At 35.4% G+C, this 14,677-nt stretch overlaps 2 protein-coding genes across 2 annotated transcripts; both read left to right on the top strand.

Annotated features, from left to right (window-relative positions):
• Positions 1–308: 308 nt before the first annotated feature.
• On the top strand, positions 309–8,547 carry LOC137821237 (AUGMIN subunit 8-like). The gene is made up of 7 exons (XM_068625737.1): positions 309–881; positions 972–2,385; positions 2,464–2,583; positions 3,033–3,152; positions 3,233–3,322; positions 3,650–3,757; positions 7,981–8,547. The coding sequence occupies exons 2-7, from the start codon at positions 1,081–1,083 to the stop codon at positions 8,044–8,046; spliced, it is 1,809 nt and encodes a 602-aa protein (XP_068481838.1). The 5' UTR covers positions 309–881; positions 972–1,080; the 3' UTR covers positions 8,047–8,547.
• Positions 8,548–10,176: 1,629 nt separating this feature from the next.
• On the top strand, positions 10,177–12,580 carry LOC137821423 (probable purine permease 5). Its single transcript, XM_068626010.1, has 2 exons — positions 10,177–10,449; positions 11,381–12,580. Exons 1-2 carry the CDS (start codon positions 10,425–10,427, stop codon positions 12,469–12,471), a joined length of 1,116 nt encoding a protein of 371 aa, XP_068482111.1. The 5' UTR covers positions 10,177–10,424; the 3' UTR covers positions 12,472–12,580.
• The last annotated feature ends 2,097 nt before the right edge of the window (positions 12,581–14,677 follow it).

The raw sequence follows: 14,677 nt of genomic DNA, 5'->3' as shown, positions 1-14,677 counted from the left end.
TTATATATATAAATAAGAGATGAAACTCTAAATATGTAATATTGTCTTAATGCACATATTTTCTTTATATTATTTTCTTTGGTTATAATTGAAATTATATAATTAAAATTTATACTGAAAGGAGTTACAAATATAGAAGGGTAGACATGGATGAGTTTATTTGTACAAGGGAATCTAGTTAGTTTTATAGGGATGGACAACGATCCCACTTGCACGTGGACATGCATGTCTTTACCCATCTCCCGCGAACGTTAACACCTGCGATTCCTGCCTTCTATTAAATTAAGAAAATTATAATAATTGCGCGCAACCTACAAACAAACAAAGAGCTGTAATTTATAGGAAAATCATGGATGAAACAGTTAGTATTTTTGTTTGTTTTTCAGGGAAAGTGTGTTAACGGAAACGCAGTGGTTTGTTGAAGGAGCAGAGAATGGTGCGTTTTTATGTGGAGTGAACCCATTTGCCAGCACACACAACACCATGCCACTCTCGTGAGATAAACCAAAGGGGAAATTTTTTTATAGCCTGTACCTTACCCTATGCACTTCTTCTCTCGTATCCATTATCTTAGTCCACCCACCACTATCCCCAATCTCCAAGGGGACCCCCTTCCATTGCAGTTTCAATCCTCCTTTAGTGCAGTTTAACTATAACAAACCTCTAATGATAATAATAAGCGTTAAATGCACGTCCACGCAGTTTCTGCAACTTTCTCTCACCCATTACCCCAAATGTTGTTTTCCTTCTCTGTGTTTTACTTGCCGTGTCCCGATCTGCCTGGATTTGGGCTTCATCTGATGAGAAAAGCATACCCACTTCCGTTTCTTGGGCGTGATTCTCAAATTGCTTCTCCAACAGATCTGGGTTTCTGTAAAGATGTGCGCTTTGTGCATTTCTCTTTTCCTTTTTTGACGGTTAAATTATTCTCCTTTTGTGTCTGACTTTCAAGCTGTGTGCATTTGTGGCAGATTTACAGCACCGCAAAGGATCTCCTTTGATTGGCAAGGCTGTTGAATCTGGTTAGCTTGATGAAATTTTCGATCAATGTGGTCCAATAGGGAAAGTTAGTTAGGGTGAATGGATGAATGTGAATCAGGGCAAGCATCAAGGAAGAGCAAAGCCGCGGAGAGCCCAAGAGTAAGAACACCGTTGGTTCTGGCAGAAAAGAACAATGCAGCCACCACCAGGCGCTCAACAACAAGGGAAGTTAGTTCTAGATATAAGTCACCTACCCCTGTTAGTCCATCTAGTACTCGTAGATGCCCATCACCAAACCTTACAAGAACCACACCTGCATCAACCTCCCAGTTGTTTCCAAAGAGGTCTCTCTCCGCAGAAAGGAAGAGGCCTTCAACTCCTCCCTCCCCAACGGCACGAAGACCTTCTACACCTACCAATGACTCATCTGTTGATGGGAAATTGTTGTCCAGAAGGCTCCCAGGTAGCCGTTTGCCCGACAGTCTATGGCCTTCCACAATGCGAAGTCTGAGTGTTTCTTTCCAGTCAGATAGCATTTCCATACCTGTTAGCAAGAGAGAGAAGCCGGTTGCTAGTGCTTCTGACCGCACTCTGCGTCCCTCTTCAAATGTGGCGCACAAGCAGGCTGAAACTCCAACCACAAGAAAGCCTACGCCAGAGAGAAAGAGGAGTCCTCTTAGAGGGAGGGACGCTTCTGATCAGTCTGAGAATTCAAAGCCAGCTGATAGCTTGTCTTCTCGGTTGTTAGATCATCATCGTTGGCCCAGTAGGATAGGTGGGAAGGTACTCTCTAATTCATTAAACACAACTTTGGATTGTGCTGCATTGAACACTTCAGTTCCGGGAACTGGTGTTTCTTCGCTGAGAAGATTGTCTACATCAGATAAATCATGTAAACCCTTGCAAAGGTCTTCTAGTGATGCTGTAAGGCTGTTATCACTTGTTGGAAGTGGTAGAATAGGAAGCGGGATGAGATCAGTTGATGACTGCTCTCCACGGGAATTAAGACCTCACAAATCTGCTACATCACCTACACTTGCATTTGCTGGAGTCAGATCTCAGTCCTTGTCAACTCCAGGATCACGAGTGTCTTCACCCAGTAAGACTTCAGTGCTATCCTCTTCTAGTTCAAGAGGTGTCAGTCCATCTAGGTCAAGACCGTCAACTCCTCCTTCTAGAGGAGGGGTCAGTCCATCTCGAATTAGGCCAACCAATTCATCCATTGGATCAAACAATTCAATTTCAGTGCTCAGCTTTATTGCTGATTTTAAAATGGGGAAAAAGGGTACATCCTACATAGAAGATGCTCACCAGTTACGTCTTCTCTACAATAGATACTCGCAATGGAGGTTTGCCAATGCAAGAGCTGAGGCTGTACTTTATCTCCAGAATGCAATTGTGGAGGTATTTATAACTATCTTCGGCTTTGCATATGATGGCTTATATCCTATGATTTACAAAAATCCTTATTTAATGGTGCAGAAAACTCTATATAATGTATGGATAACTACTTTGTCCCTGTGGGAGTCTGTGCTCAGGAAGAGGATCAATCTTCAGCAGCTGAAGCTTGACCTTAAGCTGAATTCTGTTTTGAATGATCAAGTAATTATTTTCCTGAAATATATTAATTTTATGCCAACTTTTATCGTTGATTCTACATTGTAGATGATTTAATTCGAGACAATTATTAGTGAAAATATAAGTAATGCAAATATACAGAGCAGAAGAAAGGTCATTGTATTTAGAAGTTATATTTCTTATACTTTCGAATTTAAGGTTATTCATATTATTGTTTGTTTCTTAAATGAGTTTTAATTTTTATGAACTAAAACTTTTGATTCTGTTGAACTTTGAGTTTTGGAAGGAGTATGAATAGAAATATCTGAAACAGAAGATATATCTTTGTGATTAGATATTGGTATTGTACGATAATGAGATTCCAATTTCACTTGCTAGAGTGTATGCTGCTATTTTTCCCCGTCTTTAATTATTTCCAATTTCAAGACTTAGCTATGCATTTTTAAATGTGGGCCTTTTGACAATGACTGAAGCTGATGACCTATCTTGATGATTGGGCTGTACTTGAAAGAGACCATATTGATGCTCTGTCTGGAGCTGTGGAAGACTTGGAGGCCAGCACTCTTCGTCTTCCTGTAACTGGGGGAGAAATTGTATGTATGCTGCCAGGATGTTTTTTATTGTTTGGTACCTGAAGATGAAACAATGACTTCATTGGTTTATACTTTTACAGGCAGATATTGAGCATTTGAAGGTTGCTATCTGTCAAGCTGTTGATGTCATGCAAGCAATGGGATCTGGTATCTGTTCTTTGCTCTCACGGGTGAGTTAGCTGTTTTCTACAGGATTTATATGGTATATATTAACAGCAATGGGGATTAATATAGCAAATTAACTTCTTCAATATTTTCCATCACTGCCTAGCACGTGTGTATCAACTATTGTTCTAGCAAATATGTTTTTTTACATTTAAACCTCTGTTTCTTAGTGATTGAAATTTGCATATTTAACTTTTTCTTCCTTTGATCTCCAAATTTGTAAAATTAAGCAATTGAATATTGTTAAAGGCCCAACTGTAATTTTTTTTATCATTATCAGATCACAAGGTCTATTCTTGGTTCTCACACCATTACATTTTTGTCTGTGCTAGGTTGAGGGAATGAATAGTTTAATTTCTGAAGTTGCTGTCATAGCAGTTCTGGAAAAGACCATGCTCGATGAATGTGAAATGCTAATGGCTTCAGTAGCAGCAATGCAGGTGAGTCATGGTATATGTTTTCTAGAACATGAGTTATGCTCGTAAATATCTCAACCTTATATTACATATGACCATAAATTAGTTGCAAATAACTTTCAAGTTTAAGCATCAGTTATCACTGTGTACATTAAATGATTTAAATTTGAAGTTATTTACTCAGTGTAGGGATTTAACTTTAAATTATGCTGGATTTAAGAATCGTATTAATGTACTGATAGGAGGTACCAGTAAATTAAGTAAAAACAAAACCTAAGCTTGTATTAAATATTTGAAGGTGTAGGCCTGAATCAGTTTGATATCAGATCCTGAAATCCTTATTAGAGATAAATTGCATAAAGAAAGTTAAGTACTAGTACTAGACAATTTGAGATGGTTTGGTCTCTCCCACCTGTCTAGGGATGTCAAAAAATTCTGCACCTATGGATATCCGCAAACATGAAACAAGTACCTTTAATGGATACCCTGAGTAATGGAGTACGGGTAATTTAATTATCCACTTTTTAACGGGGTGGGTATGAGTATTATGGTATCTAACCCACGTATATTTGCAAAAAACCTAACATTGATGTTTAATGGCTTTACTACTTGAACATGTTTCCTCCCTTTCCATCCCTCTTAGCCTCCCTCTTAACCTTTTTCCCCCTCCCCCTCCCCATTCACCTCCTCGGTGGCATATGATAGCTATCATTTAGCAATCAAATTAAAATGATTTCAGTGAAAACCGTCTAACGCAGTGCTAGACCGTCTAACACCAAAGAGATTATAATATAGACAAGGTGACATGAACCTATGTCATCTTCCAAGTTCCAACAAATCCAATAGTAAATCCAGTTAACCAGTGTTCATAACGTATCTGCAAGTAAGATTATATGAGTTAGGTTTAACTCTGATTTTTACTAAGATTGATCTATGTTCCAACTACCACCAAATTCACTTTCACACTACCAATGTTTGGCACCAAAGATGGTCACTATGAATTCTTAGTCATGCCTTTTATCCTTTCTAAATCCTCATCTTAAGACCTTATCTATGCTCGTTAACTTTTTTTCTTTAATGATATATAGTCTACAGTCCTACTTTTTTTGGTCATTTAAATTATGTGCACTTGATTTTTCAATTATTATCTACTCGTAAAAATTTTACCAAACTGTCCAAGTGCACATTTTTTCGCTTATATCATGAACTACTTGGTCCATGCCATTTCCCATATGGGTTTGACAAGATTAGCGCAATCACCGATAGGTTAGAACCAGGTTATCTGGGTTTTTGGGTCTCAACTAGATTCTAAAGTCATTTTGTTTGCTACTAGGCTACTCACTGCACTCATTTACTTCGTTCAAGTCAATTTCAATGGAATATATAAGGAGACACAACATTCAAAAAATTAAAGCTACACATGACTACGCTTCTAGTTCTCACTTTGCCAGATTTTGCCCTGCCTTTTGTTTTGGAAACTGACGCCTACATTGTTGCCATCGATTGTTGTTCTCAACCAACGCGATTACCCACTCTCCTTATTCCACAAGTATCAAAAAGTAGATGTGCCCTTGGTCACAAATAGCCTTCGTGTATGTCTCAGAGATGTATGCAACCACAAAAGTAGTTATAAAGTGGCATAAATATTTTTTTAGGGCACCCTTTCAAAATATACGCTGATCAACAAAGCCTCAACACTTTCCTTTCCAAAATATATAGAAGTTGACAACTAAATTAGAAGGTTCCCAATTTGGAATACTATACTAAACTTCAAAATTCAACGTGGTAGCAAGTAAATTCTTTCTAACACTATCATTGCTCCACGTCCTCTCTTCCATTGTTCCTCGCCTTTCCCAAGAACTTCGAGCGTACTACGTAACACCAAATGGTCAACAAGTCATCCAAGTATGCATGACTAACCCCCTTCCCCAACAATTTTTGTTGTTAGACAGTGAATATTGTTTTTCAACAATCGCATTTTGGAACCTGTATATTGGGATTTTCATCCTAGCATTATCCACAAGTTTCATTTCGTCCCAACCGCTGGCCACTCCAATGTTAAGCGCTTCCTTTTATTGGTTAGGTTGGACCAAGGATATCAAAACCTTCCTCCAATAGTGCATGATTTGTCAACCAACCAAGTACCTGCCCATAAAACAAACTTGCTTACTTCAGCCTATTCCCACCCCAGCTTAGATTTGGGAAGATTTAGCTTTGGATTTTGATACAAACACTCCCTATTCAGTCGACCACATTGTTATTTGGGTCATTTGCAACCATTTGATCAAGTACGTTCACTTGGTGGAAATTTGATGCCTCCATGGGACCCCCAAATTAATTGTTTTGGATGTGACCTAATCTTCATCAGCTCCTTCTGTTCTGCCTTGCTCAAAGCTCAAGAAACAACTCTCAAGTTCTATTCCTCCTATGACTCGTAAGCAAATTGCCAAATCGAAGTCCACACACAACCACGATCTCGAAGCTTATTTGTGTTGCTGTTTCAAAGACTAACCTTGTCAATTGTATTGGTTTCTCCACCCACTAAACTTCGACATAATATTTCTTACCACTCTCCCATTGACATCTCACTATTCCAAGCACTATATGGATGCCCTGCCCCAACCACATTTGATCTCCTCTTCCACCATCCTCCTATGTCCACCCCGTCTTCCATGTATCCCTCCTTCGCCATTTCAAAGGACCAAACCCATAAATTACCTCTCTCCCCCCTTGAGAACCACAAGTCTCTCAAATGCTTCAAATCACCACAACCCTAGCTCACCTACCTCTTTAAGTTCCCTAACGCCTCTATTATGGCATCGCCTAGTGCAACCTTTCACTACACACCGTATACCCCCACACTAGTTGTAGTCCACCTTACACATCCATTCTCTCACTTCGCAGTTGTCTACCTACTTCATGTGCTGCTCCACTAACTGGATAACGCATGCCCTCTTTTTCTTCCTTGCCCTAGACTCCCTCTTTTCCACCGACCCATTCTTCCCACTTTGAGGATGAAATGCTTGCTCTATTACAAGGTCCAAATGCTAGCCCCACACGTCCAATTAGATGAAGGATTTCATTTAAAACAAGAGAGAATCTAATGGTGTTTATTTTATTTTCACTCCTTGCAATGTTTTTAATTGTAACAAGGGTCCGTCATTCTGACCCAAGAACTGCTGTAATTTATTGTTCATGAATAATGAATAAAGGAAGTTTTCTATAGTCTTTATAGCTTGATCTTTTCCCTTACACCGCAACATAGCTTTCGCCTAGGTTATCGTATGAAAAAACTAACAAAATCAGTGTCATTTCTGATTTCCTTACTATTGCTAATGTTTTGAATTTGTTCTGTCTTTCTTTGATGGTGTCAACATATTTTAAGAATAGTGAAAATTTGATTATGGAGTTTTCTTGCTTTGACTACACTACCTACCTCATTCTTCACAAAAACATGCCCTGGAATAATATGCATATTAATTAATGGTGGGGCACGGGTGTGCTGAAGATGCCTTTTGGAAGGATATATATGTCCAGGGATTTGATGACCTGGCTGGAGCCTATCCCTCCGTTACCTCTCATTTTTATATCAATGAGAACCATACAGTTTGTCATTGCTTCTTAAATTACCAAGAGAATGCTTGGTAGAGAGGAGAGAAATAAGTAGGTAGAGTGGAAATAGAAAAATAGGATGAAAATTAAAGGTTTAAAATTATTGTCTTTTTCATTCCCACTAAACATCCAATTTAATTTCATCTTCACCCATTGTCTCAACTCAACCAGTAAACGTTTTAACTTTGTGTGCCTTCGTGGATAATCTTCACGTAGCATTCTCTTTTAGCTAACGACGTGACCATTTTCATTTTGTTCCACCGTTAATTGGAGATCACACATCGATTAGAGACAAGAGATAAGGTTAATTTATAGTACAGGTGGATCAATCCTCATCTTTCAATGTCAATTTTGTGAAATTAAGTTAAACATAAACTCACTTATTAAAATGGTGTCAAAGTCGTTCAAAATCTTTAAGTTCTTTGGATAAACCCACTTAGGAACATATGTTGTGAGGTAGCTGAAAGTTTTTGAAAGGATACTTAGGGAAAGCTGGATATTTCATTTTTATTTCTGTCTGGCGATATTGTATATGTTTTATCATGCATTTGATGCATAAATAGAATAGAATGCATTTCTTGATCACTATCATTATCACCCTGGTATTACTTTCTCATGAATTTTGTCAAAACCAGGTTGAGGAAAGTAGCCTTTTGACACATCTTATGCAAATCAAGCAAGCTTTGGGGACAAGCAAGTAACCAATTTGGGAATTTAAACAAGCACGAACCTGACCTGCTGCCAAGCTAACAAGTTATAACTTATCTCTTATGACTTCTGCAATAGTATCCATAGCTAAAATCCTTCAGGTTCTTTACCTTTGTAAATTTTCGAATAGGTTTTTCTTTTTCCGGTTAAATATGCTGGAACGATAGTTTTATTGCCCCTTTTTTTTCTTCTTTTTCCCCAATACTAGAGGCCATAGGTTTCAACTTGTAATTTTTTTTAGCAGGCTAAGGAAAAGAAAATGAAAAGCAATGGAGCAAAATATCATCCAAATTTACGTTTTGCTGTTATTATCATATTTATCAATAGCTTTGTAATTTTATAGCACAAGTTTCTCAGCATGGCTGGGAAGTTATAAATTTCACAGATTGGCTTTTACATATTAAACTGTAAAATGCCAGTTAATAAGAACAATTGGTTGTAGATAATGAATACAAAAATTGTGAAAGTGCAATGTTTAATATTATTAATATCATTCATGTATACGATGAATATATTAAGTATGTGAGAGTAAATCTGTACCATTTTTTTATTCAAAATAAATTGTACTTCTAATATATTTAAGCAGCATAAATATTGATTTAAAAATGATTTAAATATGTTTATTATACATTTTGATAAATTTATAATTTTGTAATGGGATAATTTAAAAAATGGTTAACTATAAGTTTTCTTGTCTTTATATATTATTTTGACTAAAACTTTACTAAAAGTTTGTGAAATATGAAAATTAAAATTGTAAAATATAAGATTAAAGAATTTGTTAACAATTTTTTAATACATAATAATTGAACAAAATTATATGGTTAACAAAAACAATTATATTGGCACTCAATTATATATAATCTTAAAAGTATAAACATTGTATTTTTTAGCATATTTCTTTAATATAAAAATAAATAGTTATAAAATATATGATGAAATTAATTAATTAATTAATTATTATATTTACTTTTAATACAAGTAGAAACATTATAAATACAAATAGAATAAGCACGTTATGCATAACTTGAATTAAATTCTAATCCAAATTCCAATTAAAGTCAGTATCTATCATATATTATTTTTCTTTTGAAATTTTTGAATTAAAATTATTTCTATTAAAAAAGGATTTTAAATGTAACTCAATTTTACAAAAATTTACTTATAAGTTTACACCCAATTATATATTATAAAAAAAATTTAATCTATAATTCACAATCCACGTGGAATTTCCTTATTTTTTTTTTAAAAAAAAGATCGTAACTAGTTATCCAAAATATAAAAGATAAATTTCTGTCGATTCTTATAATAAACAAACGAAATTGTATTTTTTTAGTGTCAAAATTCATTTGGAAAAAATAGCAAGAAAAGACAATAAATACAAAATCAGAACTAGTGTACAAACCTTAATATTACTACTTATGTATATTTTTCTTGGTAGAGTTTTCACCTGACCCATAGAAGAAGTCCATAGAAGAAGATAAAGACAGAGATTTTGTAACGGACTCTTTCTTCCTACACCTCCATACCTTCTTCTGCCACCCCCATACTAAATGTAAAAATACCGTTTTCTCCTTTTTTGTGCCACCTTCATACATAATCCGGAAGCTGTTTTTGAATCCGGAAGTGTTCTTGAGATTTATGAAATCTGGAACTTTTTTTTGCATTTGAAATAAGTCTATGGATTATATATTCCGGATATATTCTGGATTACATAATTCGGAAGTCAATCTCATATTTAGAAAAGACTTTCGGATTATGTAATCCAGAAGTTAGTCACTCCTCCGAAAAAGAAGTTTCTGGATTACATAATCTGAAAACTAATTTTATGTGTAGAAAAGACTTCCGGATTATGTAATCCGGAAGCTAATCACAAAAGGCTTCCGGATTACATAATCCAGAAGCTAATTCTGAATCTAGAAAAAGACTTCCAAATTATGTAATCAGAATATTAATAAAGGGTATTTTTGAAATATAAAAAATATATGGGAGTGGGAAGAAGGTACGGAGGTGCAGGAAGAAGCAGCCTTTGTAACGTGAGTTGGGTCACATTTCATTTTAATCTTTTATGATTTTTAATTTATCCGTTAGAATTTATTTTTGGTGAATAACTGGGAAGGGGAAGTACATAATTGCATGGGGATTAGAGGGACACATGAATAAGCTTCTTATTCAGGAGATGCTTTTTACAGGAATCCATTTGATGTATCTAACGGTTCACAATGCTGGTGGAAAAGTCAGCTCTGTAGAACATTCCAAAAATCATTCGCCGCTCAGTGAAGTTTTATATTTTCTATAATGGAAGAGTGATTCCGACATTAGGCACACGTGTGCCCCCTGTTTTTTAGGAGTTCCGAGGGTCGGCGCCGTTATGTCTGTGCCACTGCTTCGACCTGGTTTGTCTCTAAGTTCTCTGTTAATTTCACTTTTTTTATGTCCCTCGTAACACTGAGTTGGTAAGTTCTTTTCTTTCTTTTGTAACAACAAGAAAATTGTTTTATTTTTCATATTTTGCCTTTATTTTCTGCATAATTTTGAGGAAGTTGCAATTTTACCGCAGACCCTGGTACTGGTATTGAAGGGTTTTATTTTCTCCGGAATTCTTTTTGTCTGAAATTTAGTATTTTCTTGAGAGCAATGATAATTAGGTTTCATATCATCTTTAACTTTGACGGGATTAGTGAAATTCCTGGTTTGTTAGCCCATCCATCACTTGAACTGAGGGGATTGTGGAAAATTGGAAATAATATGCAGGTATAGAAATGAGATCCTGTTGTTGCACTGTTTGTGAGACTTAGTTTTCAGACTTTTGGTTCTTCTCTTTAGCCATTGTGGGGGTTGTTGCACATTCTCTTACTACCCTATCCCCACTTTCCCCAGAAAACAGTATGCATACTTCATTAGTTATAACTATGGACAAAGTACGAGGAAAAAAACATTATGGTTTCCCAAATCTATACTTGAATCATTAATTATCTCAGTTAGTTATTCTGCTGATTGTTTTATGGATGAACTTCTGTGTCTATCCGCAATTACAAATTTCTGGAGTATGAAAACTTTAAGCCACTGGTGATAGAGTTAGGTTATCACCATTACAGCAAAAGAAAAAAAGTATCTCAGATGATGTTCTGAGAGCAATTTGTCTATGTTTGATTTTTTGTTAGGCCCAATTGCAAACTGAGTTTTGCTTCAGTTATGTGATGAAACTTAATTTGAAATGTGAGTAAAATGATAATTGTTTTTGCATACTCAATTTGAAAAATGAAGTTAACTTTGCAAATATCAATCCAAACTTCAATCTCTGAGTTATTTTGTATGATGTATTAGAAAGTATGGAGGCTGAAGCATCGATTCCCTCAGATTCACTCCGGGGTCAGATTTCCAAATTTACAACCTTCACCACTGAAGTGTACAAAAGAAAGCCAATCCAGTATTGGATTGTTCTTGTTCTCAGCATCTTGGCAATGCTTGTTGCATTTCCTGCTTCCAGCATTCTGTCTCGTGTTTATTATGATAATGGTGGTCAGAGCAAGTGGATCATATCTTGGGTGGCTGTTGCTGGATGGCCCCTAACTGCTATGATACTGTTTCCTGCATACTTCATTAGTAAAACCATTCCTACCCCTTTGAACCTTAAACTCATTCTCTCTTATGTCATTTTGGGTTTCCTGAGTGCTGCTGACAACCTCATGTATGCTTATGCCTATGCTTACCTCCCTGCATCTACTGCCTCACTCGTGGCATCATCATCCGTTGTGTTTTCTGCACTATTTGGATACTTTCTTGTGAAGAACAAAGTGAATGCTTCAATAATAAATGCTGTTTTCATCATAACTGCTGCATTGACCATCATTGCCTTGGACTCAAGTTCTGACAGATATGCCAATATTACTGACAGTGAATACATCATGGGATTTGTATGGGATGTTTTGGGATCTGCTCTTCATGGGCTTATATTTGCACTCTCAGAGCTGGTCTTTGTGAGGTTGTTGGGAAGAAGATCCTTCATTGTGGTCTTGGAACAGCAAGTCATGGTTTCTCTATTTGCATTTCTGTTTACCACTGTAGGGTTAATTGTGAGTGGTGATTTTCAGGGAATGGCTCATGAGGCTACCACTTTCAAAGGTGGTAGAGCTGCTTATTTTCTTGTTGTCATTTGGGGTGCAATCACTTTTCAGTTGGGGGTTTTAGGGGGCACTGCTGTAATTTTCTTGGGTTCTACTGTCCTAGCAGGTGTCCTTAACGCAGTAAGAACACCCATAACAAGCATTGCAGCTGTTATACTGCTGAATGACCCAATGAGTGGTTTCAAGATCCTCTCTCTAGTGATCACCATTTGGGGATTTGGCTCATATATCTATGGCAGTTCTATGAGTGAAAAAGCTCATGAGAATCTAGCAGTATATTCCAGTCCATAAGGTTCTCCTTAGATATTAAAGGACGTGATTGTTGTAAGGTACACATCCTTAGATATTGTAATACTCTTGATGTGCTTGATTGACTTTGAAAATAACTTTCACTTTTTAAGATTCTCTTTTCAAATATTCAAAGGACATGATTGTTGTAAAGTACACTTCATAATAAATCACGAATTTTCTTCTCACAACCTATTAATACCAAATTCTGAAAGTCTCATGCTTGAGTTCTATCAAGGGAAACTATTCTTCGATTTTCGAGTTTGATTATAATGAGCACCAATTCGACAGGAATTTGACATATATGTGCTTTAGATGAACAAGTCAATAACAATACAAAAGAAAATATGTGAGAAAATGTATAAGATGGTATGAGTTTTCATGAGTTTGTCTATTGTGGTTATGTTATTGTTATTTTCTTTGTTCATTGTTGTTTGTGATATATATTAAATCAAAATCCAAAACAAGTTCTAATTCAAGTAAAACGCAAGTTCAACCTTATCATTTGGTCATCAAAGCATAGTTAATTCACAATTAGTAAGATAAATGACTTCAATTTTGAAGTAAGATTAAGTTAGTAATTTCATTATAGAAATCCATCGTTAGGCGAATTTCGGTCTTTAAAATTGTGACAAAATTTTGTTGCTAATCTTTTATTCATATTTCTTTCATAATGTTATTGTCCTATTGGTAATTTCTGTTGTTATTCCTTAGAAAATTAGGTTCACTAATTCTAAGTGAATTTTGGTCAACAAAAAATATTGTTATGCTTTAAATCTTTTGAAACTTGTATTAACAATGTTGATCATTGATGGTGATTATTTGTAATGCTTGTCTAATTTGTTTCTTTAGTCAATGTTTAGTTGTGTTTTCTTTTTTTTTATTGGTAAATCTTCTACTTAAACATTAGTAGTACATTTTGATTAAAAATTAAGTTTAAACTTACTCTTGGATAAATTGACTTATTGACACCAAACAATAGAACTAACTCATCAAATTTAGTATAAAATTATCTTTCAAAACAAAGTACTAGAAAAAGCAATAATAACCACGACTTATTCAATTGTAAAAATGAAAAATAAAAATGTTGATGGAATGTGCAAAATATATGTTCCAAAATTTAGATGTAACATTAATTGATGAGTATTTTGGTTTGACAAATTAACCCATATATTTATGATTATCTTAATCTCTAGTTGAGTGTATTTTTCTTGTATTTTTTAATCCTACTATACATAAGATTCTAGTCTTTAAATTGTACTTTATCTATGTCATAATCTAGTTTTGTCACAATTCTAATTTCTATCGGTTTAACTCATTTTTACTCAATACTTTTTAGTATATCTTAAATTTTTTGGTATAATTACATTTTTGGTCCCTACATTTGAGGTCAATATTCAATTTAATATAGTGGTTTTTAAAAATATCAATTAGGTCTCAAGGTTTCTTAAAAATGTTCAATTTGGTCTCTTCAGTTAAGTTTCCACCAATGACGTTAATTGTTGATGACGTGATGCACACAGTGACATTGGTCTGCACACGTGGACTGAACAAAATTTTAGGATTTTGAAATTGGAGAAAAAAGATTGAGAGAGGGAGGCGGAGGCGACTGTGGCGGTTTCGCTAGCGTTTCACTCTTCATTGTCGCACTCTCATCACAGTAGCCGCCCTTCGCCGCTAGCATCCATCATCCCTCTCTCTTGCGGTTGTTCCTTCCTCTCTTATGTTTTTATTTTGTTAAGTATTGTTGTGGGTCTGGTTCTCTTCCTCTCTTGTTTTAATTTTTTTTAGTACTTTGGAGTGACTGTTATTTGAACACTAAACAACAGAACAAAAATAATCATAGCATTTTAAACAATTTACATGATCATTTGCTAGTGCATTGGTTGATGATGAGTTTCTATACAAAAATAATCATATCTTTTTCATCCATCATTTTCATACAATTCTGCCTTTCCCTCCATTGCCGCCTCTGACTCCGTCTCCGCCTTCCTTTCCCTCAATCTTCTTCCTTCAGTTTCGTCCAGTCCAAACCCTAAAATTTCGTTCAGTCCACGTGTGCAAACAAATGGCATTGTGTGCACCACGTCATCAACAATTAACATTGTTGGTGAAAACTTAAAAGAAGGGACCAAATTGAACATTTTTAAGAAATCTTGGGACCAATTTTTTTTTAAATCACTATAGGGATAAAAAGGTAATTTTATCA

Source organism: Phaseolus vulgaris, chromosome 9 (assembly GCF_000499845.2).
Source record: "Phaseolus vulgaris cultivar G19833 chromosome 9, P. vulgaris v2.0, whole genome shotgun sequence".
In the NCBI taxonomy this organism is placed as follows: Eukaryota; Viridiplantae; Streptophyta; class Magnoliopsida; order Fabales; family Fabaceae; genus Phaseolus; species Phaseolus vulgaris.
Note: the sequence above shows the minus strand (reverse complement) of the source record. Positions and strands in the feature narration are given on the sequence as shown.